This window comes from Puma concolor, chromosome B4, assembly GCF_028749965.1.
Source record: "Puma concolor isolate L17-30 chromosome B4, mPumCon1.1.hap2, whole genome shotgun sequence".
Taxonomy (NCBI): Eukaryota; Metazoa; Chordata; class Mammalia; order Carnivora; family Felidae; genus Puma; species Puma concolor.
Genome location: NC_141673.1, coordinates 106249668 through 106271878, shown reverse-complemented (window position 1 = coordinate 106271878; position 22211 = coordinate 106249668). Strand labels below are relative to the sequence as shown.

General features: G+C 41.0%; 1 protein-coding gene and 2 pseudogenes across 4 annotated transcripts in view; 1 reads left to right on the top strand and 2 right to left on the bottom strand.

Annotated features, from left to right (window-relative positions):
• Positions 1-22211, top strand: part of RAD52 (RAD52 DNA repair protein) — a 35137-nt gene that overhangs the window by 3463 nt on the left and 9463 nt on the right. Inside the window, exons 2-7 of one of the 4 annotated variants that reach the window (XM_086714400.1) lie at positions 13486-13587; positions 14925-15026; positions 15611-15704; positions 15875-15942; positions 19568-19686; positions 20554-20626. In XM_086714400.1, the coding sequence (XP_086570526.1) occupies positions 13504-13587; positions 14925-15026; positions 15611-15704; positions 15875-15942; positions 19568-19686; positions 20554-20626 (540 nt within the window). In that variant the 5' untranslated portion in view covers positions 13486-13503. Of the gene's footprint in view, positions 1-13485; positions 13588-14924; positions 15027-15610; positions 15705-15874; positions 15943-19567; positions 19687-20550; positions 20627-22211 lie in introns of all 4 variants that reach the window. The other 3 variants (XM_025930532.2, XM_086714401.1, XM_086714402.1) reach the window with 3 other exon arrangements.
• On the bottom strand, positions 4449-4844 carry LOC112867923 (large ribosomal subunit protein eL31 pseudogene; annotated as a pseudogene).
• LOC112867534 (large ribosomal subunit protein uL14 pseudogene) lies at positions 11783-12302 on the bottom strand (annotated as a pseudogene).

Sequence of the window (22211 nt, the reverse complement as noted above, 5' to 3'; positions counted from 1 at the left end):
AAATGAATAGGCAAGTACCTACACCTCCCTAACAGGACTGATCTCCAGGGCACATAAAGGGCCATTTAGGATTCAAGGACTGGGGATAATCTGTGGCTGCTGCTCTACCCTCTGAACCTGAGGCTCCATCTTCAAGTCATTATTCTTTTTTCTTGAAGGGTGGCATGTGCTTACAGCTGAATAGTTTTACCAGTTTGTTTCTAGTCAACAGTGTATGAGAATTCCAGTTGCTTCACATCCTTGCCAACTTTTGGTGCTGCAATCTTTATTTTTAGCCATTCTGGAGGATACAGAGGAGTATGTCATTATGGTTTTAATTTTAGTCCTTGATTACTAATGCTGTTGAACACTTTCCTGTGCTTATTGACATTTGTATATCTTTCTTTGTTAAGTGCCTGCTCAGATTTTGACCACTTAAAATTGGGTTATTGGTCTTTATTATTGAGTTGTAGGAGTTATATCTTTTTCTTTTTTATATCCTGGATGTCAGTCTTTTGTGGTTGCCTATTCATTTTCATAGGGTGTCCTTTGATAAGCAAAGCATTACATTTTGATGTAGTCACGTTTATCATTTTTCTCTTTTATAGTTATAGTTTTCTGAGTCCTAAGAAATCTTGACTACCTCTAGGATGTAAAGATATAGTCGTATATTTTGTTCTAGAAATTTTATAGTTGTAGCTTTTTTTTTAATTAAAAAATTTTATTTATTTATTTTTTGGGAAAAGATTTTTTAAATTTTTATTTGAAGATAGTTGACACACAACATTACATTAATTTCAGGTGTATGACATAGTAATTCAATATCTGTAATATGTTATGCTGGCCTCACCACAAGTGTAGCTACCATCTGTCACCATACAACACTATGATAGTATTGATGGTATTCTCTATGCTGTGCCTTTTATTCCCATTGCATGACTGCAAGTCTCTATTTTCTACTCCTTTCACTCATTTTGGCTATCCTCCCAACTCCCTTCCTCTGGCAACCATATAGGTCTGATTCTGTTTTGTGTGTGTTTATGTATTCATTTGTTTATTGTATTCTATATATTAGTGAAATCATACGACATTTGTCTTTCTCTGACTAAATTATTTCAGTTAGCATTATACTCTCTAGATCCATCCATGTTGTTGCAAATGTCAAGATTTCAGTCCTTTTTTATGAACTATTATTTTATCTATTCATCTATTGATGGATGTTTAGACTTCTTCCATATCTTGGCTTTTTTTTTTTTTTTTTTTTCAACGTTTATTTATTTTTGGGACAGAGAGAGACAGAGCATGAACGGGGGAGGGGCAGAGAGAGAGGGAGACACAGAATCGGAAACAGGCTCCAGGCTCCGAGCCATCAGCCCAGAGCCCGACGCGGGGCTCGAACTCACGGACCGCGAGATCGTGACCTGGCTGAAGTCGGACGCTTAACCGACTGCGCCACCCAGGCGCCCCTGTATTTTCTATTTTTAAAATTACTATTAGCGCCCCATATCTTAGCTTTTTAAAATAATGTTGCAGGGGCGCCTGGGTGGCGCAGTCGGTTAAGCGTCCGACTTTAGCCAGGTCACGATCTCGCGGTCCGTGAGTTCGAGCCCCGCGTCGGGCTCTGGGCTGATGGCTCGGAGCCTGGAGCCTGTTTCCGATTCTGTGTCTCCCTCTCTCTCTGCCCCTCCCCCGTTCATGCTCTGTCTCTCTCTGTCCCAAAAATAAATAAAAAACGTTGAAAAAAATTAAAAAAAAATAAAATAATGTTGCAATAAACATAAAGCTGCATATATCTTTTCAAATTAGTGTTTTCATTTTTTAAGGAGGGGTGAACACCCAGTAGTTTAATTATTGGATTATATGTTATTTCTATTAAAATTTTTTTTTATTTTCTTTTTTTTTAATGTTTATTTAAAAAAAAATTTTTTTTTTAATCTTTTTTTTTATTTTTGAGAGAGAGAGAGAGAGAGAGAGAGACAAAGCGTGAGTAGGGGAAGGGCAGAGAAAGAATCTGAAGCAGGCTCCAGGTTCTGAGCTGTCAACACAGAGCCCCACGTGGGGCTTGAACTCACGGACTGTGAGATGATGACCTGAGCTGAAGTTGGATGCTTAATCGACTGAGCCACCCAGGTGCCCCTATAGTTGTAGCTTTTTAAAAAATTTTATTTAATCTATTTATTTTGTGAGTAGAGGAGAGAGAGATGGGCAGAAAAGGGCAGAGAGAGAGAGAGGAAGAGAGAGGATCCCAAGCAGGCTCCATGTGCTATCAGCGTCGAGCCTGATGTAGGGCTCAAACTCATAAACCGTGAGATCATGATCTGAACTGAAATCAAGAGTCAGATGTTTAACCAGCTGAGCCACTCAGGTGCCCCTGTAGTTGTAGCTTTTATATTTAGGCCTGTGATTTATCTCTGGTTTTTGTGAATGGTATAAAAAATATTTTGTGAAAACTATGAAAATTTTTCCCCATAGAGATACTCAGTTGTCAGATCATTTGTTGAAAATGCCATTGCATTACATTTGTACCTTTCTGATTGGGATTGCATTTTTTTTTTTTAAATTTTTTTTTAACGTTTATTTTATTTTTGAGACAGAGAGAGACAGAGCATGAATGGGGGAGGGGCAGAGAGAGAGGGAGACACAGAATTGGAAGCAGGCTCCAGGCTCCGAGCCATCAGCCCAGAGCCCGACGCGGGGCTGGAACTCACAGACCGCGAGAGCATGACCTGAGTCGAATTCGGATGCTCAACCGACTGAGCCACCCAGGCGCCCCGGGATTGCATTCTTGTGACTGTTTGAGTGGTGGTTGGTTTCTGGACTTTTTTTCCTGTTCCACCGATCAATTCTTATGTCAGTTTTAATTCTATTTTTAATTACTGGAGCTTTATAGTAAGTCATGAAGTCACATAGTGTAGGTCCTTCAACTTTGTTGTTTTTCAAGATTGATGTGGACAGTCTAATGCAGTTCCTTTGCATTTTCCATATAAATATTAGAATCATTTTATCAATTTCTACAAAAAAGTCTGAGGAATTTGACTGGGATGGCATTTAATCTTTAGATCAATTTGGGAAAAATTAACATCTTAATGGTTATTGACTCTTGAAATCTATGAATGTGATACATCTCCCTTTTTACTTAGGTGTTAATTTTTTTTTAATACTGTTTGTAGTGTTCCAACAGGGAGGTCTTCTACACCTTTCCTTAAATTTATTCCTAAGTATGTCTTTTAAACTATTGTAAGGTGGAGACATCATTTTTATTATTATTTTGTATATGCTGGGCCATTTTTCTTTGACTGCTTTCAAGATTTTCTCTTTATTTTTGGTTTTCAGCAATTTGCCTAGGGTGTGTCTAAGTGTGATTTTCCTTGTATTTATCCTGCTTGAGGTTTGCTGACCTTAAATGTATAAATATATGCGTGTCACCCAATTTAGGACATTTCAAGCCATTCAAATTTTTGTTTGTTTTTGTTTTCCATTCTCTTTAATCTCTTCTTTTGAGACTTCCAGTTATATCTGTGTTAGCTGTTTTTATATTATTCCACAGGACCCTGAGGCTCTTTCATTATTTTCAGTCTGTCTTTTTCTCCTCTTCAGATTGTATAATTCTATCGCACTGTCTTTAAGTTCATGGACTCTTTTTTATTTTGCATTTTGTGAACAACATTGGTTGTCAGGTGGTGGTTTACAAGATTCCTATCAAGAATAGTTCCTATTCTTTTTTTTAATTTTTAAAAAATGTTTATTTACTCTTGAGAGAAAGAGAGAGAGAGACAGAGGCGTGAGCAGGGGAGGGGCAGAGAGAGGGAGACAAAATCCGAAGCAGGCTCCAGGCTCTGAGCTCTCAGTACAGAGCCTGATGCGGGGTTCAAACCCACAGACTGTGAGATCATGATCTGAGCTGAAGTCGGTCGCTTAACCGACTGAGCCACCCAGGTGCCCCAGTTTCTATTCTTTTGTAAGTGTAGTGAGTATGGTATCTTTATTAGAAGGCTTTTTGGGAGGCATGATTATGTGTCCCCTGACTTTTAAATATTCTCTTATCTTACAGGATCTGTCATCTGCCCTTTACGGCACAGTTTCAAGGGCACTTCTCATTCCTTTTTGCCCTCTTCTCTCCAGAAACGCTGGCTTTCCAAGACTGCCTCCTTGAGTTGTGTGTACCTTTTATTTCTGGACTGCTCTGACCTACCGAAACTCTTTGTTAGTATCTTCATACTAAAAGTGGGATTTCTTTTCTGGGGAGCAATTTTAGTTCCATCTTATGCTCTCCATCCTCCTCTTTCTTGTATGCACTTCTCTTCCCACCTACATCTCACCTTACTTTCCTTGAAGGGTTATGATGAACATTTGAGAAATATCTCCACCAGAAATTGCTGGCATTTTGAAGCTTGTAGTATTTTCAGTTTTCTTCTTTTCTTTTTCCTTCTCCTCTTCTTTCTTTTTTGCAGCATACCTTTATTTGGCAATCAACGATTAGTTGTCATTCACATTAACTGTAGATTTTTGAAAGTGGTGACAGGTACATAGGTCACCAACATATAGAGCTTGTTTGGTGAATCTTCATCCTCATTAACATTATCTGGACAACTGCATATGGATACAGTTTAGAACGTTACTTACTCCTTTGGCCCAGACAGCTTTGTTGAGCCTCATGTCAACATGCATTTCTGGAGTTCCCATCTCCTTCATGGCAAATTTCCAGATCTCTTTGAGTGCCTGAGGGGCACACTTCCTGTAACCCAGTCCATGGATGTGCTTGTGAATCTTGATGGTATATTCTCTGGTCACTACCTCGTTGATGGCAGAATGATGGCAGAACGGCCCTTCTTCTCAACGCCCTTATTTGCAGGAGCCATTCTGCCGGGGCCCTGATTTGAAAAGGAAGCTTCAGTCTTCTAATTATATTAGAAGATACAGGATATTTGTGGTTTTATTTGTTCCTCTTTTTTGATCTGCATTGGATGTATTGGGATATTTGGATTTATGTAGCTGCCATAACCTTGTCTATGCAGGAAGTCTTTCCTAACATTTTGTTTTGAAACATTTGAAGCCTTCAGAAAAGTTATACAAGGGAGGCCTGCGTATCCTTCACCTGGATTCATAAATTTGTTACTTCGATTTATCTTCCTCTCATTCTCTTTGCACATGCACACACACACACATTTTATTCGTTGGATGATGTTTTACTAGTTGAATGACTTGAGAATAAGTTGCACAAAGACATTGTGTGTCTTTAGTCTCTTAATCTAGAGGCATTCAGTAGCCTCTTTGTTTTGCTTTGTTTTGGTTTTTTGAGACATTGACATTGACATAGTTTGAGTCCAAGCCTTGTAGATTTAAACTTGTCTGATTATTTCCTCTTGGTTAAAGTCATGATTACATTGGTAGAAATACTTTCTAAGTGATGTGACCTTTTCAGTGTATCCATCAGGAAGCTTATGATGTGATTATTACTGGTGACATTATGTTTGATTACCTGATTAAGGAAGCATCTGCCAGGTTTTTCCATTGTAAAGGTATCTTTTGCTCTCCCTACATTTTTCGCCAAATGTAGGTAGCTTGTCTGAGAGTAGAGCCCAGGATGTACTGGTAGAGCAGAGGGAAGTGAGATGGGAAAGAAAAGGCAGTCCACGGAGCATGCATGGTCAAGCCAGTCACCACCAGTGGGCAACCAAACCTAATTTGACTGGGGAACTTGAGCCAATGTAGAACTCACAGCTCAGTGTTATCCCACAAAGGGGGTAAGAAATCTAGGGTCCTTAAACACCAGCTCTAGTCAGTCACTGTTAGAGGGCTGCTCCCAGGGGCATCATTTCTCTGGCACTTCTAGCTTAGCATGAACAGGTACAAAAATGGGCCCTGGATGCCAAAAAAGGCCTTCAGGTAAAGAGATACAAATGTTGGCATTTGGAAGTTAGGGCAGGGTGCACTACTGTGGTAAGAGCTGAAGGGATAATTAGCAGAGCATCCATGGTATCTCTATATCTGGGTATCCCAGAACCTAGAGCTTGAGGCAAAAGCTTATGGGCTGTTATTTTTTCAGGAAGCAGAAGTAAGGAAAGGGGAATTGAGGAGAGGAGATTAAGTCGGTTCAAGAGTACATGTCCAAGCTGGCTACCGCTTGGTAACAAGGTACAACTGACTGATTTCCTAAAGCTGTCTCTCAGGAGGATGTCTGAAGTACTGTGTCCCAGGACAATACACCCGAAGGAAGAAGAATTTCTCCCTCAGCGTCTGCATCTTATTGGTAAAAGGTTTGCCCCTGGTATATTAACTCCCTCAAACTTCCAGGTTGTACATGTATGGACATCAGGTGGACCCCACAGGTTCTCACACCTCAAAGGCAAGAGGGAGGCCAGGGGTGGGAGTGAGAGGCATTACCATGAGCAGGAAGTAAGGACCAGTGGTTGTACCTATGTGCATTCATTTAAAACTCATGCCCATTTGTTCCACCTAATGACAACCAGGGTGGAAAAACTGATCAAAGGCCTCAGAGACAGACAAGGCCGAGAAGATTTGAGGTGCAGGATAAGATATGCTTCCCAGATTTGATTCTCCTTTTGTTTAACAAATATGCACATACACATATACACATTAAACATACATATAAACTTGGGGCAGCTGTGTGACTCCGTTGGTTAAGCATCTGACTCTTGGTTTCGGCTTGGGTCACAATCTCACGGTTTATGAGTTTGCGCCCCTCATTGGGCTCCGCACTGTCAGCATGAAGCCTGCTTGGGATTCACGCTCTCTCCCTCTCCCTCTCTCTCAAAATAAATAAATAACTGTAAGGGGCGCCTGGGTGGCTCAATCAGTTAAACATCCGACTTTGGCTCAGGTCATGATCTCAGGTTCATGGGTTCGAGCCCTGCATTGGGCTCTGTGCTGATAGCTTAGATCCTGGAGCCTGCTTCAAATACTGTGTCTCCCTCTCTCTCCATCTCCTCATGCTCTGTCTCTCTCTCAAAAATAAATAAAGATTAAAAAAAAATTTAAACATAATACAAACTCAATCACATATAAAAAAAAGTCATCTGTTGGTGGGGATCCAGCCAAATTTTACTTCCTTATTTTTTAATAGATGTTTCTACAATAAAGATATTTTAATTTTATAATGGGAAAATGGTTGTGGACAGTTTTAGGAAAGGTAAGTTGTCTCCCCCCCCCCCCCGAAGAAGTAACTGGAAAAAATGTAAGAAAAATGATTCCATGTTTTACTTTATGGGCAGGGACGAAGTTGTCCTTTTCTGTCATAAGAGGTTGAATCTTTTAAGATATTGTTTAGAAAAGTATCAAGTTGCTTTTTAAGTGTGAGAAGTGTAACTTTTGCCTTATAAAGTTAGTTTGTAAAGAATTAAAAAATATGCTTTGTCTGCGTATCCTACATTATGTATTTCATTCATTCATTCATCTAGCCAGTCACTGATTTAATCACTCACCAAACCCTCCCTTCCTAGCCCTGCATGAGCAAGGTTCCATGCTAGTCATTGGGGTGCCAAGAAGAATCAAGAAGAACCTCCTGCCTTCTAGGGGTTCATATTGGAGTGGGGTGGGGGGGGGAATGGATGTGGAAGAGACAGTAGTCACCGAATATTCAAATACCTTAAATTTCCTAGCCTCTACTGCAATTAAGTTGGGGCCTTGTGACAAGAGCTGTCCAGTGAACTGTGACCAGAAGTGATCCATATCACTTCTGGCCTAAGGCAGCTATGAACCAGTGTGACTTTTCCAATTCTTTCTACCCCTGCAGTGATGACCTTGGAGGTCACGTGTGCTAGATGACACAGCGACAGTATGGCCAGGGCCACCAGACTCTTAGATTTTGTATGAACCTTTATTATGTTAAATTACTCTCCCTTCTTTTTAAAAAAATGTTCATTTATTTGTATGAACCTTTATTATGTTAAATTACTCTCCCTTCTTTTTAAAAAAATGTTCATTTATTTTGAGAGAGAACACGAGTGCACATGCACAAGTGGGGCAGGGGCAGAGAGTGAGGGAGAGAGAATCCTAAGCAGGCTCCACACTGTCAGCTCAGAGCTTGACTCAGGACTGGATCCCACAATTGTGAGATCATGACCTGGGCTGAAATCAAGAGTTGCACACTTAACCAACTGAACCACCTAGGCGCCCCTCCCTCTTTTTTTTTTTTTATTGTGGCAAAATATATATAACATAGAATTTATCATTTTAACCATTAAAAATAAATGTTTTTAATGTTTATTTTTGAGAGAGAGACAGCATGCAAGTGGGGGAGGGACAGAGAGAGACACACACACACACACACAGAATTTGAGTAGCTCCAGACTCTGAGCTGTCAGCACAGAGCCGGATGTGGGGCTGGAACTCACAGACTGTGAGGTCATGACCTGAGGTGAAGTTGGACGCTTAACCCACTAAGCCACCCAGGCAACCCTCCTTTTAACCATTTTTAAGTGCAATTCTGTAGCATTAGGTACCTTCCCAATATATAGCCCTTTGTTTTTAACAAATAAGTCGACAGGTGTTCATTTGAGACGCTGTGAACATCCCCCAACAACTTTTTAGTATCTAATGATTTTTGTTGGATATAATTATTAATCACATCATTATCATATGATAAATTTATGAGGTTGCTTTTATGAATATTCCCCTTTACAGATGTGGAAATTTGGGCACAGAGAGTTGGAGCAATTGCTCAATGTAAGTAACTTACTGAGTGGAACTGGGTGTTGAACCACATCTGACTTTAACGTTCAAAGCATTATTTATAGCAAGTATGGCACACTATGGCCTGTGGACCAAATCTTACACCTCTTTTTGATTTTTTTTTTTTTCAACGTTTATTTATTTTTGGGACAGAGAGAGACAGAGCATGAACGGGGGAGGGTCAGAGAGAGAGGGAGACACAGAATCGGAAACAGGCTCCAGGCTCCGAGCTATCAGCCCAGAGCCTGACGTGGGGCTCGAACTCACGGACCGCGAGATCGTGACCTGGCTGAAGTCGGACGCTTAACCGACTGCGCCACCCAGGCGCCCCTACACCTCTTTTTGTAATAAAGTCTTATTGGGACACAACCATGCCCATTTGTTTACATATTATCTATGGCTGCTTTCACACTAAAATGCCAGGGTTGTGTAGTCATGACAGACTACATAGCCTGCAAGTCCTAAAATAATTACTCTCTAGCACTTTACAGAAAAAGTTTGCTGACCTCTGTTTTTCAAATTTTTTTTTTTTAATATTTATTTTTGAGAGAGAGAGAGTGTGAGTAGGGGAGGGGCAGAGAGAGCTGGAGACACAGAATCTGAAGCAGGCTCCAGGCTCCTAGCTGTCCAGACAGCCTGATGCAGGGCTCGAATCTATGAACCATGAGATCGTGACCTAAGCTGAAGTTGGTTGCTCAACCACCCAGGTGCCCCCCAACCTCTGCTTTATATAGTAGATATTTAATTTTTAATTTCTGTTTTTATTAAAATAATACATGTACATATATGGAAAATGAAATAGTGCTAAAAGTTTTATTTAAAATTTTTAAGTTTATTTATTTTGGGAGAGAGAGAGAGCAATCAGGAGGGTTAGAGAGAGAGGGAGAGAGAGAATCCCAAGCAGACAGCAAGCAGACTCTGTGCTGTCAGCACAGAGCCCTACTCAGAGCTCGAACTCAAAAACTGTGAGATGATGACCTGAGCCAAGAGTTGAATGCTTAAACGACTGAGCCATCTACGCACCCCTAAAAGTTTTATTTTGAAAAAGAAGATCCCTGCTCCACTGTTCTCCACCCCTTGGAGACAGATCCATTTCATTCTTTTAACTCTTTTCTGCCATTTACAATTACATTCTAAATAAGATCTTCATTTCACTATTTCCTGCTGTAACAATTTTGAGTTTTGGTCTTTTTATTTTTTTATTAAAAATTTTTTTCTTAAACGTTTGTTTATTTTTGAGAGAGAGAGAGAGAGCATGAGCAGGGGGAGGAGCAGAGAGAGGGGGAGACCTAGAATCCAAAGCAGGCTCCAGGCTCTGAACTGTCAGCACAGAACATAGGGCTTGAACTCACAGACTGCGAGATCATGACCTCGAAGTCCCCGAAGTCGGACTCTCAACCAACTGAGCCACCCAGGCACCCCTATTTTTTTATTTTTTATTTTTTAGAGAAAGAGAGGACTCAGGTGGAGGAAAGGGGCAGACAGGAGGGAGGGAGGGAGAGAGAGAGAGGGAGAGAGGAAAAATCCTAAGCAGGGTACATGCTCAGCTTGGAGCCTGATGTGGGGCTTGATCCCACAACCCTGGGACCATGACCCAAGCCAAAAGCAAGAGTTGGATGCTCAACCTACTGAACCACCCAAAGGCCTCTGCTCTTTTTTTAAAGGTAAACTCTACCCCCAAACTGAGGCTTGGACTCAAGACCTTGAGATCAAGAGTCATGTGCTCTACCAGCTGAGCCAGCCAGGCACACACCTGTTTTTTGTTTTTGTTTTTTTTTTTTAAGTTTTATTCTTTTCTTTTTAACTTTATTTTTTATTTTTTAAAATTTACATCCAAATTAGTATATAGTGAAGCAATGATTTCAGGAGTAGATTCCTTAATACCCCTTACCCATTTAGCCCATATCCGCTCCCACAGCACATCACCTGTTTTAACAGATTTTGTGTGTGTGTGTGCTAATTTCTTCACATCCTTGCTAACCTTGATTATTCACTGTCTTTTTTAATTGTAGCCATACCAGTGTGTGTGAAGTGTTGTTAAGTTTTTGTTTTTAATTCTAGTTAGTTAACATAAGGTGTAATAATTAGTTTCAGGTGTCCAATATAGTGATTGTGTTATAGCAATTTAGATATTATTGACTAATCTAGTTAGGCTATTCCTTTTTTAGTGCTAGGTTATAAATATCTCATTCTTAGCTGGAATGTAATGTTTTATGATCATTTATGTAAAAATTTTTTTGATGTTTATTTTTTAAAGTTTATTTATTTTTGAGAGGGAAGGAGAGAAAGCACAAGCAGGAGAGGGGCAGAGACAGAGGGGAACAGAGGATCTGAAGCAGGCTCTGTGCTGACAGCAGAGAGCCTGATGCAGGGCTTGAACCCACTAACTGCAAGATCATGACCTGAGCCACCCAGGCACCCCAATCTTTATTTATTTTTGAGACAGAGATAGAGTGTGAGTGGGGGAGGGGTAGAGAGAGAGGAAGGCACAGAATCTGAAACAGGCTCCAGGCTCTGAGCTGTCAGCACAGAGTCCGGCGTGGGGCTCAAACTCACAAGTCATGAGATCATGATGCCTAACTGACTGAGCCACCCAGGAACCCTGGTTTTATGATCATTTAAATAGTTTTTTGCATTTTCATCATCCTGTATATATGAAAATTGACATGCACCTAGCCGTAGCCAACACTTATTTAGTACTTCATGTGGCACTATTCTAATGCAGTTTTCATGCAGCATCATGTTAATCTCGACAGAACCCTTAGGAAGTGATAGTATTATTATGGCCATTTTCTAGATGAGAAAACATCATTTAGAGAGATTATGTGATTTTCCCCTTGGTCAAGCAGCCAGTGGGTGATAGAAGCAGAAGCTGACAGAACTTGAGCCCTTAAATATTGTATTGTAATGCTGTATGGAGAGTCCTACTACTTGATATTCCTAGATTTGTAGTTTTACTGTCAGCAAATAACCTGGAGACTACAACACGTAAGTTTGCTGAGGCACAAGCCTTTTTTTTTTTTTTTTTTTTTTTTTGCCAAGTACTGTTTATTTTGCACGTGCCCACAGCAAGTTTGCACTGAGTAACTGTATTCTAGAATAGTAGGCCAGGGCTAGGTGGTGCCAAGAAGAATGACATGCAGAAAAGAACAGGAAGGCAAACATCAGGAGCAAATAATTCTTAATTTTTTTTTTAACAAATACACTAAAGGATCATGCAATACCACCAGCACTGGATGCAGTCCTGGGGTACCAGTCTGTACACCCCTTTGCAACTGGTTCCATGATAGCAGAATCTGTCATTTCACCTTTATTGTTTTCAGTGACCCCTGTGTTACCTTCAAAATAGAAAAACACACCATCTTTTCTCCGGTAAGACTTTCATTATCCAGTTATCACTGCTGGATGTACTTTCTTTCTGGGCTCTGGTTTGCCTTTCTTCACTGTGGCCATCCCCATGTCACCCACGCCAGCAGCAGGACGTGTATTTAGTGCCTTATCCCCTTTACAGAGATGACATACAGACTCTGGGCTCCTGTGTGGTCAGCATAGTGGATCATGGCTCCTACTGGAAGACCCAGGGAAATCCGGAATTTCACATCGGAGGACTCACCACATCCTCACTTCCACATCTGGAATGCCAGAAGGGGACAGAAAGGCTGAGGCCTAACTCTGAATCCGTTTGATTTGAGACAGGTGTGGGGTAATTAGGTAGAGGGTCCTTCTGAGGGTCATTCTGTTTTCTAGTGGACTATAAACATTTGCCAATCTCAGTCTAATGCATTGGCTCTCAAACTAGAGTGTGTATCCGAATCCCTCAGTGGGCAAGTACAGACTCCTGGGCCTCATCTCTAGTTTCTGATCCAGTAGGTCTAGGATAGGGCCTGAGGATTTGCACTTCTAATAAGTTCCCAGGTGATGCTGACTGGTCTAACGCTGTACTTTTCCTGAATGTTAGGGTCGTCTGTACTGCCTTCTCTTCCTCTTTAATTTTCCTATCTATTAGTCTTCTCCTTCCAGCTAGCTTGTTAGTTCCTGGAAAGCAGTTCAGTTATTGTGGCTTATATTTCTATTTTGACCCCACTGAAGCCAGGATCATGTTGCTCATATACTAGGTAGTAATCAGGTGAGTGTTTCCTGTCCTTTGGAGATTTTTTGTAATTTTGGCTTTTTGCATTATAAATATTGCAATTAGAATACATTCTAATTGTAAAATTCACTTAAAATTTTTTTCATGTTTATTTTTGAGAGAGAGAGAAGAGCATGGTGCAAATGGGGGAGGGGCAGAGAGAGGGGAGACAGAGATCTGAAGCAGGCTCTGCAGTGCCAGCACAGAGCCTGATATGGGGCTCTAACTCATGAACCATTAAACCATGACCTGAAGTCAGATATTTAACCCACTGAGCCACCCAGGCACCCCTAAAAATCACCTTTATTAGCAGCACCATCACCCTAGTAAGAAGAAAAAAAATTTTTTAAGTAGGCTACACTCTCCACATGGGGCTTGACATCATGACTCTGAGATCAAAAGTTGCATGCTCTAGCATGTTCCAGGCAGCCAGGCAGGCACCCCCACTCCAGCAAAAATTTTAACAGAAAGATAGAAGTGGACGCTAAAGGATCTCAGTGGCCTGTTGGATGATAGCACTGAGGAACTTAGTCCTTGACTGGGGCAGTGCTTATAAAAAAGTGTCAAGTAAATAAAGTGATTTGTAGGATACTGCATCTGGATGCTTTCATCTGAGTTTTAGTAGAGGCTCTTGCCTTTTACATTTAGCATTCTTTGAGATCTTTTTTAATCTTCTGTTTCTGTAGAAGTCCCCCAGAATCAGCATGTCCGTGACTGAGGAGGCGATTCTCGGAGGCCGTGGCAGCCATCCTTCTGCTGGTGGCAGTTCTGTGTTATGCTTTGGACAGGTAACTGTGTGTTTTCTCTCATACCTGGCAAGAATGAGGTGAAGTGAAAAGATATGAGAAAGTAACTTGTAGAGCACTGTCATATACGTGGGCGCTATTTATCATCAGTGGTTTTTCCTTTAGGTGCATTATTTGGGAGTCTGGTGAACTCTCAGGGCATTTTGGACTTTTAGCACCAAAAGACTGATGGTACTGGAGATTAGATTTACATTGTGTTTATTTTCTTGGATAGGCTCCATATTCATATGGTATAACATTCAAAATGGAACGTAGACTATATGCGAATGAAAAGTCTCACTACTTCCCCATCACTCCTGTTCCCTTTTTGGAGGCATCCAGAGTTTCTGGTGTCATATTCTCTGTGGAGATATGCTGTGCACATAAAAGAGATTCTTAGTTTGTCCCCTCAAATTCTATCTTTGTCTTTACCAGAGATCTGTTTGTGAGCATTTATTTTGTTTACATAGGGCAAGGGGAGAACTGCCAAGGGGACAAAAATCAAAACAAGTAGTAGTATATTATCTGTGTATACAATGGAAAATAATTGTTGAATTAGAGAGAGGTATAAAACTTTGGAGAGGATGGTGGATTTCCCCTACTCCCTCGCGGGCATAAATGTCATATACAGACCCCGAGGTGGGACATTTCAGTTTATGAATTCTCAAGTTTACTTGAGAAAGTTTTGTAAGGATGGTAGTAACACCTAAGGCATTGGCTCTCAAAATGTGGTCCAGTGACCCCTGAGGGTCCACAAGACTTTTCAGAGTCCATGAGGTCGAAATGATTTCCATAATAACACTAACATACCACTTGCCTTTTCCACTCATTCTCTTGTAAGCGAGTGAACAGTGGGACTTCCAAGGGAATACACAGCATGTGATGACGTTGCTTTGAGGCTGATGGAAGATGTGCCTTAAGAGTTTCTCAGTTTTAATTCCCGATATGGATAGATATAACCTACATAAACAAAAGCTCTTAGGATCCTCAGTACTTTTTTTTTTTTTTTTAATTTTTTTTTTTTTCAACGTTTATTTATTTTTGGGACAGAGAGAGACAGAACATGAACGGGGGAGGGGCAGAGAGAGAGGGAGACACAGAATCGGAAACAGGCTCCAGGCTCCGAGCCATCAGCCCAGAGCCTGACGCGGGGCTCGAACTCCCGGACCGCGAGATCGTGACCTGGCTGAAGTCGGACGCTCAACCGACTGCGCCACCCAGGCGCCCCTCCTCAGTACTTTTTAAGAGTGTAAAAGGGTCTGGAGACCAAAACAGTTGGAGACTTGCTGACATAAGGAATGGAGGAAATGCCAATTTAATTTTTCCTTTCTGGATTGCAGTGTCAGTACACAGCAGAAGAGTATCAGGCCATCCAGAAAGCTCTGAGGCAAAGGCTGGGCCCAGAATACATCAGTAGCCGAATGGCTGGAGGCGGCCAGAGGGTAGGAGAGTTTATATGCTTACGAAGTGGGTGCCCATATAGCTGGCTACTCAGATGATCTCGCCAGCTCCCTCTCTGGGTCCTCATGGATTCAGAAGGTCTCTAGTCCTAGGTGTTTCTGAGTGTCTTTGGGAGGGGATGGGTTCCAGCCTTCAGTGTCATCTGAAGTGACCCAAGTTTTGTCTTGAGACTTCCATACCTGCCATCTTGGGGTTTTTATACCATCTTTTAAAACTGTTTCTTTTGCTTCTAATTGTATCTTCTGTGTATATTTTTGGTCTTCTATAATATATGTCAACCCGAGCCTTGTACATTTTTGGGAACTGAGTTTTGGAAACTGATAGGTGAGTGGATATCTTGCCCCTCTGAGTTTAGTCCCTTCCCTCAGACAAAATATTAGTTCTAACTGGTTTCTTCTGGAAGATCTTTGAAATAAGGTCACTGAGAATTTCCCTGGAATGTTTAAGGGCAGTTTTGCCAAAAAAGCTGGTAAGGAATAAATTAAGTAAATTTTGATTCACATTTAAGTATGGCAAGGAATTTTAACAAGCCCCTTTTCTCCCCCCGTTTAATTTCTTTTTCCAGGTATGTTACATCGAGGGTCACAGGGTAATTAATCTGGCCAATGAGATGTTTGGTTACAATGGCTGGGCACACTCTATCACACAGCAGAATGTGGGTATGTTTCCTGGCAATGGCAACTTCTTTCCCTTACTTTGGCACTAATTTCTGATGAGAGTATTTTGTGGGTGAGGATGTAGGGTAGGTATATTTGGTTGCCAGCAGAGGAATGTGGGTGAGGCACAGGGATCAGAATCCTCTTCAACTGGTTCTCTTTCCCACTCCTAGATTTTGTTGACCTTAACAATGGCAAGTTCTACGTGGGAGTCTGTGCATTTGTGAGAGTCCAGTTGAAGGTGAGGGTGATGGAATAGACCTGCTGCCTCTGAGGATCGGGTGGGCGGTGAGAGAGAATGAGCAGGTAGAGAATTCTCTGGACGGTGGCACAGCCAAGCTGGAGAGCTAGGCGCTAGAGCTGTGGCTCAGCCAGTGTTCTTTGGGATGGTGGTAGCCAAACATTCTTACTCATGTGTCCCTAAATGAATTGTGAAAAACTCTTGTTTTCTTGCACATTTTAAGTTTACTCCTAAAAGTTTTCACCGTAAGTATGAATACAGGTCCTCTGCCTTTCAAAAGTTTGTGCTATGCCGCTTTGAGTTTATGGAAGACCTACACTGGTACCTGTTTTCACTTAAATGAAAGAAATCCAAAGAGGATTTTCACTTTTATGACAAAAAGTGAACCCTGGCAGCAAGAGTGGCCCTGCCGAGCTCCTCAGCATCAAGCTCCTATAGCTTTGAACTATATCTGTGAGCAAATATGCTTTATTTTGATTTATTTTGTGCCTCCATTAGCAGGATGTGTCCTGATGTATCAGAGAAGCCTAATAGAGGCCTTTATTTATTTATTTATTTATTTATTTATTTATTTACTTGTTTGTTTGTCTTCAGAGAGAGAGAGAGAGAGAGGGAGAGAGAATGCTTGCGCGAGTAGGGGAGGGGCAGAGAGATTGGGAGAATCCTGAGCAGGTTCTGCACTGTCAGCACAGAGCCCAGTGCTGGGCTTGAACTCCCAAAACTGTGAGATCATGACCTGAGCAGAAATCAGGTGTTGGATGCTTAACTGACTGAGCCACCCACGTGCCACAAAAGAGGTTAGTTTTTGGATCTGGGAATGCTCAAAAAATTTTCCATACAAATTAATGGTACTTCTTTGCTTTATGCTACTTTGGCAAATGAAAGCTTTCATAAGAATGTTCTACTTCTGGGTAATGGGCGAAAGCTGTAGTTGCAAGGGTATATTTCTTGGCATATTGTAAAATTTGACTTTTTTTTTTAATGTTTATTTATTTTTGAGAGAGAGAGTGTGTGCATGAGTTGGGGAGGGGCGGAGAGAGAGAAAATCCCAAGCAGTCTCTGCTCTGTCAGTGCAGATCTCGATGCGGGGCTTGATATCACAAATTTTGAGCTCATGACTGGAGCCTAAATCGAGTTGGACACTTAACCAACTGAGCTACCCAGGCGCCCCCAAATTTGACATTCTAAAATAAATGTATTGTATCTTTTTCTTCCTTTTTTTTTTTTTATCCACATATAGTTAACATACTGGGATATTTTAGTTCCAGGTGTGCAATATAGTGATTCTTCTAAAATAAATGTATTGTATCTTTTTCTTCCTTTTTTTTTTTTTATCCACATATAGTTAACATCCTGGGATATTTTAGTTCCAGGTGTGCAATATAGTGATTCAACAATTCTGTACATTTCTCATGGCTCATCAGGATAATTGTACTCTTAATCTCCTTTATCTGTTCCTCCCATAGTTTTTTGTTGCATCATTTTTTTTATAAATTTTTTTTTTTTCAACATTTATTTATTTTTGGGACAGAGAGAGACAGAGCATGAATGGGGGAGGAGCAGAGAGAGAGGGAGACACAGAATCGGAAACAGGCTCCAGGCTCTGAGCCATCAGCCCAGAGCCTGACGCGGGGCTTGAACTCACGGACCGTGAGATCGTGACCTGGCTGAAGTCGGACGCTTAACCGACTGCGCCACCCAGGCGCCCCTGTTGCATCATTTTTAAATATACCAATGGATTTTCAATAATAGGTGATTAAATACTGTCATCTATTTAAAAAAATACATGAGCAAGGTGTTCTTTAATCATGAGAAATTTTACATTGTTTCTTCTTGAACTCCTGTTCTATTTCACCAGTGGCTTTATACTAATATAATATATCAATATATATAAAACAATGTTTGGAATGTATATGTTTGGAACCTTGTTAATAACCTTAGTATAATTCCTCTCTGTGTGTATGTATATATAAAAGTAATTTTTTTGAGTAAATTTTCAGTGACCTTAGGTCTTTAAATTTTTTAAAATTTGGGGCACCTGGGTGGCTCAGTTGGTTGAGTGTCTGACTTTGGCTCAGGTCATGATTTCACAGTTCGTGGGTTTGAGCCCTGTGTCAGTCTCTGTGCTGACAGCTCAGAGCCTGAAGCCTTCTTTGGGTTCTGTGTCTCCCTCTCTCTATCTCTCCTCTGCTTGTGCTGTGTCTTGCTCTGCCTCTCAAAAATAAATAAATGTTAAGAAAAAAAATAAGTTATACAAAATCTGGATTGAATTACTATTATAGGTATTATTAACACACAATTGATTAGTCAGTTGTGTCTGTGAGGGAGACAACATAACTACATTAAAATTTGTATACTTGGCGCGCCTGGGTGGCGCAGTCGGTTGAGCGTCCGACTTCAGCCAGGTCACGATCTCGCGGTCCGTGAGTTCGAGCCCCGCGTCAGGCTCTGGGCTGATGGCTCGGAGCCTGGAGCCTGGAGCCTGTTTCCGATGTGTCTCCCTCTCTCTCTGCCCCTCCCCCATTCATGCTCTGTCTCTGTCTGTCCCATAAATAAATAAAAACGTTGAAAAGAAAAATTAAAAAAAAAAATTTGTATACTTAATAGAAATAAATTTTTGTGGAAAATGTATTTCTTAATGAGATGGATGAGGCTTTTTCTTTTTGGATAGTTTATATATCCATAGTTTATTTTTTAAATTAAATTAAATTTTTAAAATATATCCATAGTTTAATATTACTTTTTCCTAGACAGACCATTCAACATTAATTCTATTCTAACTTCTTATTTTTAGTAAATAGTACTGAAAAACCTTATTCACATAATAAACTGGGAATGGAGAGTTTTGTTATAGTGTCACTCATTTCTTTGAATTAACTTTCTGAGTTATATAAAAAATCACAGAGTGTGGGGCGGGGGCACCTGGGTGTCTCAGTCCGTTAAGTGTCTGACTTTGGCTCAGGTCATGATCTCACTGTTCCTGAGTTCAAACCCCGTGTCTGACTCTGTGCTGACAGCTGGAGCCTGGAGCCTGTTTTGAATTCTGTGTCTCCCTCTCTCTCTGCCCCTACCCTGCTCACGCATTGTCTCTGTCTCTGTTTCTCTCTCTCAAAAATAAACATTAAAATTTTTTTAAAAAAAATCACAGAGTGCTATCATCTAAAATTATATTTGGTTCTCTATCAGCTAATAACTCAATCAGGTCTACCTTCATTTTTGGTGAAAGCCAGAAATGGACACCACCTGACTAGTGAAAAGATTTAATATCCAATCATTAGAGTCGTTAAATATAATATTTCACATTTTCTTTTTGTTTAGTGTCCCAGAGGTTTTTATACCTTGGGGTCATGCACCCTAGTGAGATTTAGGGTGGGTTAGCTGTATGCCTTTTTAAGTAAAAGAGGAGGTGGGAAGGGAGTATTGTCTCACATACTTCCCAGCAGATAAGATCAAGGACATAGTGCTGGAAATTAATTCTCTTACAGTTCTTGGTGCCCATTCATGTGCCCTTTAGCAAGGCTCCTGAGTTAATATGTGCCCAGTGTGGGCACTGTTCAGGGCAAAAAGAGTTGTGTGACAGGGACACACGACTGCAGCTCTTCATGTTGGGCTCTTCCCCCCACAGGACGGCTCATATCATGAAGATGTGGGCTATGGGGTCAGTGAGGGCCTCAAGTCAAAAGCCTTGTCTTTGGAGAAGGCAAGGAAGGAGGCGGTGACAGATGGGCTGAAGCGGGCGCTGAGGTAAGCAAAAGCTAGAGTCTGACCTGCTTCATTTTGATTCTTGTTTCAGAGCAGTTTTGTTTTGTTTTAGTTTGTTTAGAATGTAATACGTTCATGTGGTACAAAAATCAAAATGACCCGAGTCTCCCTCTCCCCTGTACCTCTTGGCCCCGTTTCCTGTTCTCCCGCGTGTCCCCCATGCTGCTTTATGCTTAGTCAGTCTCCCCTCTTGGGAACACATGGTAGAATACTATCTTCTCTGTTCTGTGTTCGATTTTGCACACCTACTGCCTCAGTCATGGATCGGAGACCTTTCCACATGGGTACGAGACAGCTTCCCCATTAAGCAGTTTTTCATTGTGTATGTACAGCTTAGTTACATAGAACAGGGTATTTTGCCTTTTTTTTTTTTTTTTTTTTTTTTGGCCTTTGAGAATTGAAGTGAATTGAATCACTAGAAAAACACATGTATGAATGAACATCCACTACAAACTTGCGGTACATAACCAGGCATCCTGAGTGAAGAGCTTCTGTCAGGGAGGATTGTGCTCTAAGTGTGTGTAGCCCACTGTTGCTGGGGAATTGGAGCAGTCCTCAGAAGAAATCTCTGCTCTGGAATTGGTGCTCCACGGCAGGAGGTAGCTAAGGAGTCTTTTCATAGTCCTTGCCTCTTGCTGAGGGCAGGGATGGTGCTGTATTCTGAGAACCTAAAACTAAAGCAGTGCATGAATGTGGCAGGTGCTCAGTAAACATTTTTGGATGTATATTAGGGTCCTTCTCTGCCACAGTTGAGAAGCAACTTGCACAGAGATTCTAACTGTGTTCTCTGATATTACCATGTAATAATTCTCAACCTGTTTCACTCTTTTTTTTCCTTACTCTTAGAAGTTTTGGGAATGCACTTGGAAATTGTATTCTGGACAAAGACTATCTGAGGTCACTAAATAAGCTTCCACGCCAGGTATGTTAGAAATGGATGAATGGAATGCATTGCAGTAAAGATATTACTGATTCCCTTGTGTCATGGGTGACTGTTTGGGGATGGAGAGAGAAGAAGGGGAGACTCAGCCCTTTAGAGGGTCTGGAATGTGTATTTCTGACTTGTTTGAATATCAGAGCAACAGGAACCAATGGCCTTGTTTTACAGATGAGGACATTGAAGCCCAGAGAATGTATGCTAGTTGTTTCTTCTACATGGAGCGCTGTGTTCGGGAATGGTCTGAGAACCCTGCAGCACCACCATTTCTTATAAACACTGAGAACCACACCTCTTCCACCTTCTTGCTTTTCCTTAGCTGGAGTGGATTTAAGGTGTAGATCCTCTTGTTTCTGTCTCTGCCTATCGCACGAGCTGAGCCTTTGCGAGAGAGGGGTCTGGAAATCGTGTATCCCCTGTAGTCACTCTTGGCCTGGGCTGAGTCGGGTTCTGGAATATTCCTGGTGCCTGGAGGAGTGGCTGCCTTCCCCATGACATTCTCTGAGGCCCCGGGGAGCATTCCCTGTCTTGTACTCGAGGGGCTCTTGGGGTGGAGACCCTAACAGAGGCGTGTGTCAATTGGCATCTGTCAAAACTCCACTCTTTCCCTTGTTAAGATCCTTTTACACGTTATTAGGCTTGTGTTTTCTTAAGGCCTTTTGCATCTGGGTTTGTTAGGGATATCACTCATAGGTTTTTTTTTTCCTCTCTTTTTTAAATTGTGGTAAAAAACACATAACAAAATTTACCATTTTAGCCATTTGTAAGTGTACAGTTCGCTGATGAAACAGATCTCCAGAACTTTTTAATCTTGAGACACTGCAACTCGATACCCAAAACACAGCTCCCCTTTCCCTCTTCTCATAGCCCCTGGTTACCGCATTCCACTTAACTGTCTATGAATTTGACTACTTTAGATGCCTCATGTAAGTGGAATCATGCTGTTTGTTTTTTTTGACTGACTTGTTTCATTTAGCGTAATGTCCTCGTTTCATCTATGTTGTGGCCTGTTGATTTGTTGATGATTTTTCTCTTGCTGCTTCCAAGATTTCTCTTTGTCTTTGACTTTTTAAAAATTGAGATATAAGTGACATATAACATTATTTTAGTTTAGGTATACAACATAATAATTTGATATTTGTATATGTTATGAAATGAATGACATGATAAGTCTCATTAACATCCATCACCATACCTAGTTACACATTTTTTTTGATAACTTTTAATATTTACTCTTTTAGCAACTTTCAGATATACAATATTATTAGCTACAGTCACTATACTGTACATTACATTCCCATGACGTATTTTTATAACTGGAGGTTTGTACTTTTTGACCCCCTTCACCCATTTTGCCTGTTACCTACTGTATCCCTGGCAACCACCAATATGTTCTCTGTACCTATGAGCTCTTTTTTTTTTTCTCCTGCAGATTCTGCATATAAGTGAGATACAATGTTTGTCTCTCTCTATCTGACTCATTCCACTTAGCATAATGCCCTTGAGGTGCATCCACGTTGTGGCAAATAGCAAGTTTCCTTCTTTATGGCTGAGTAATATTCCATTGCAT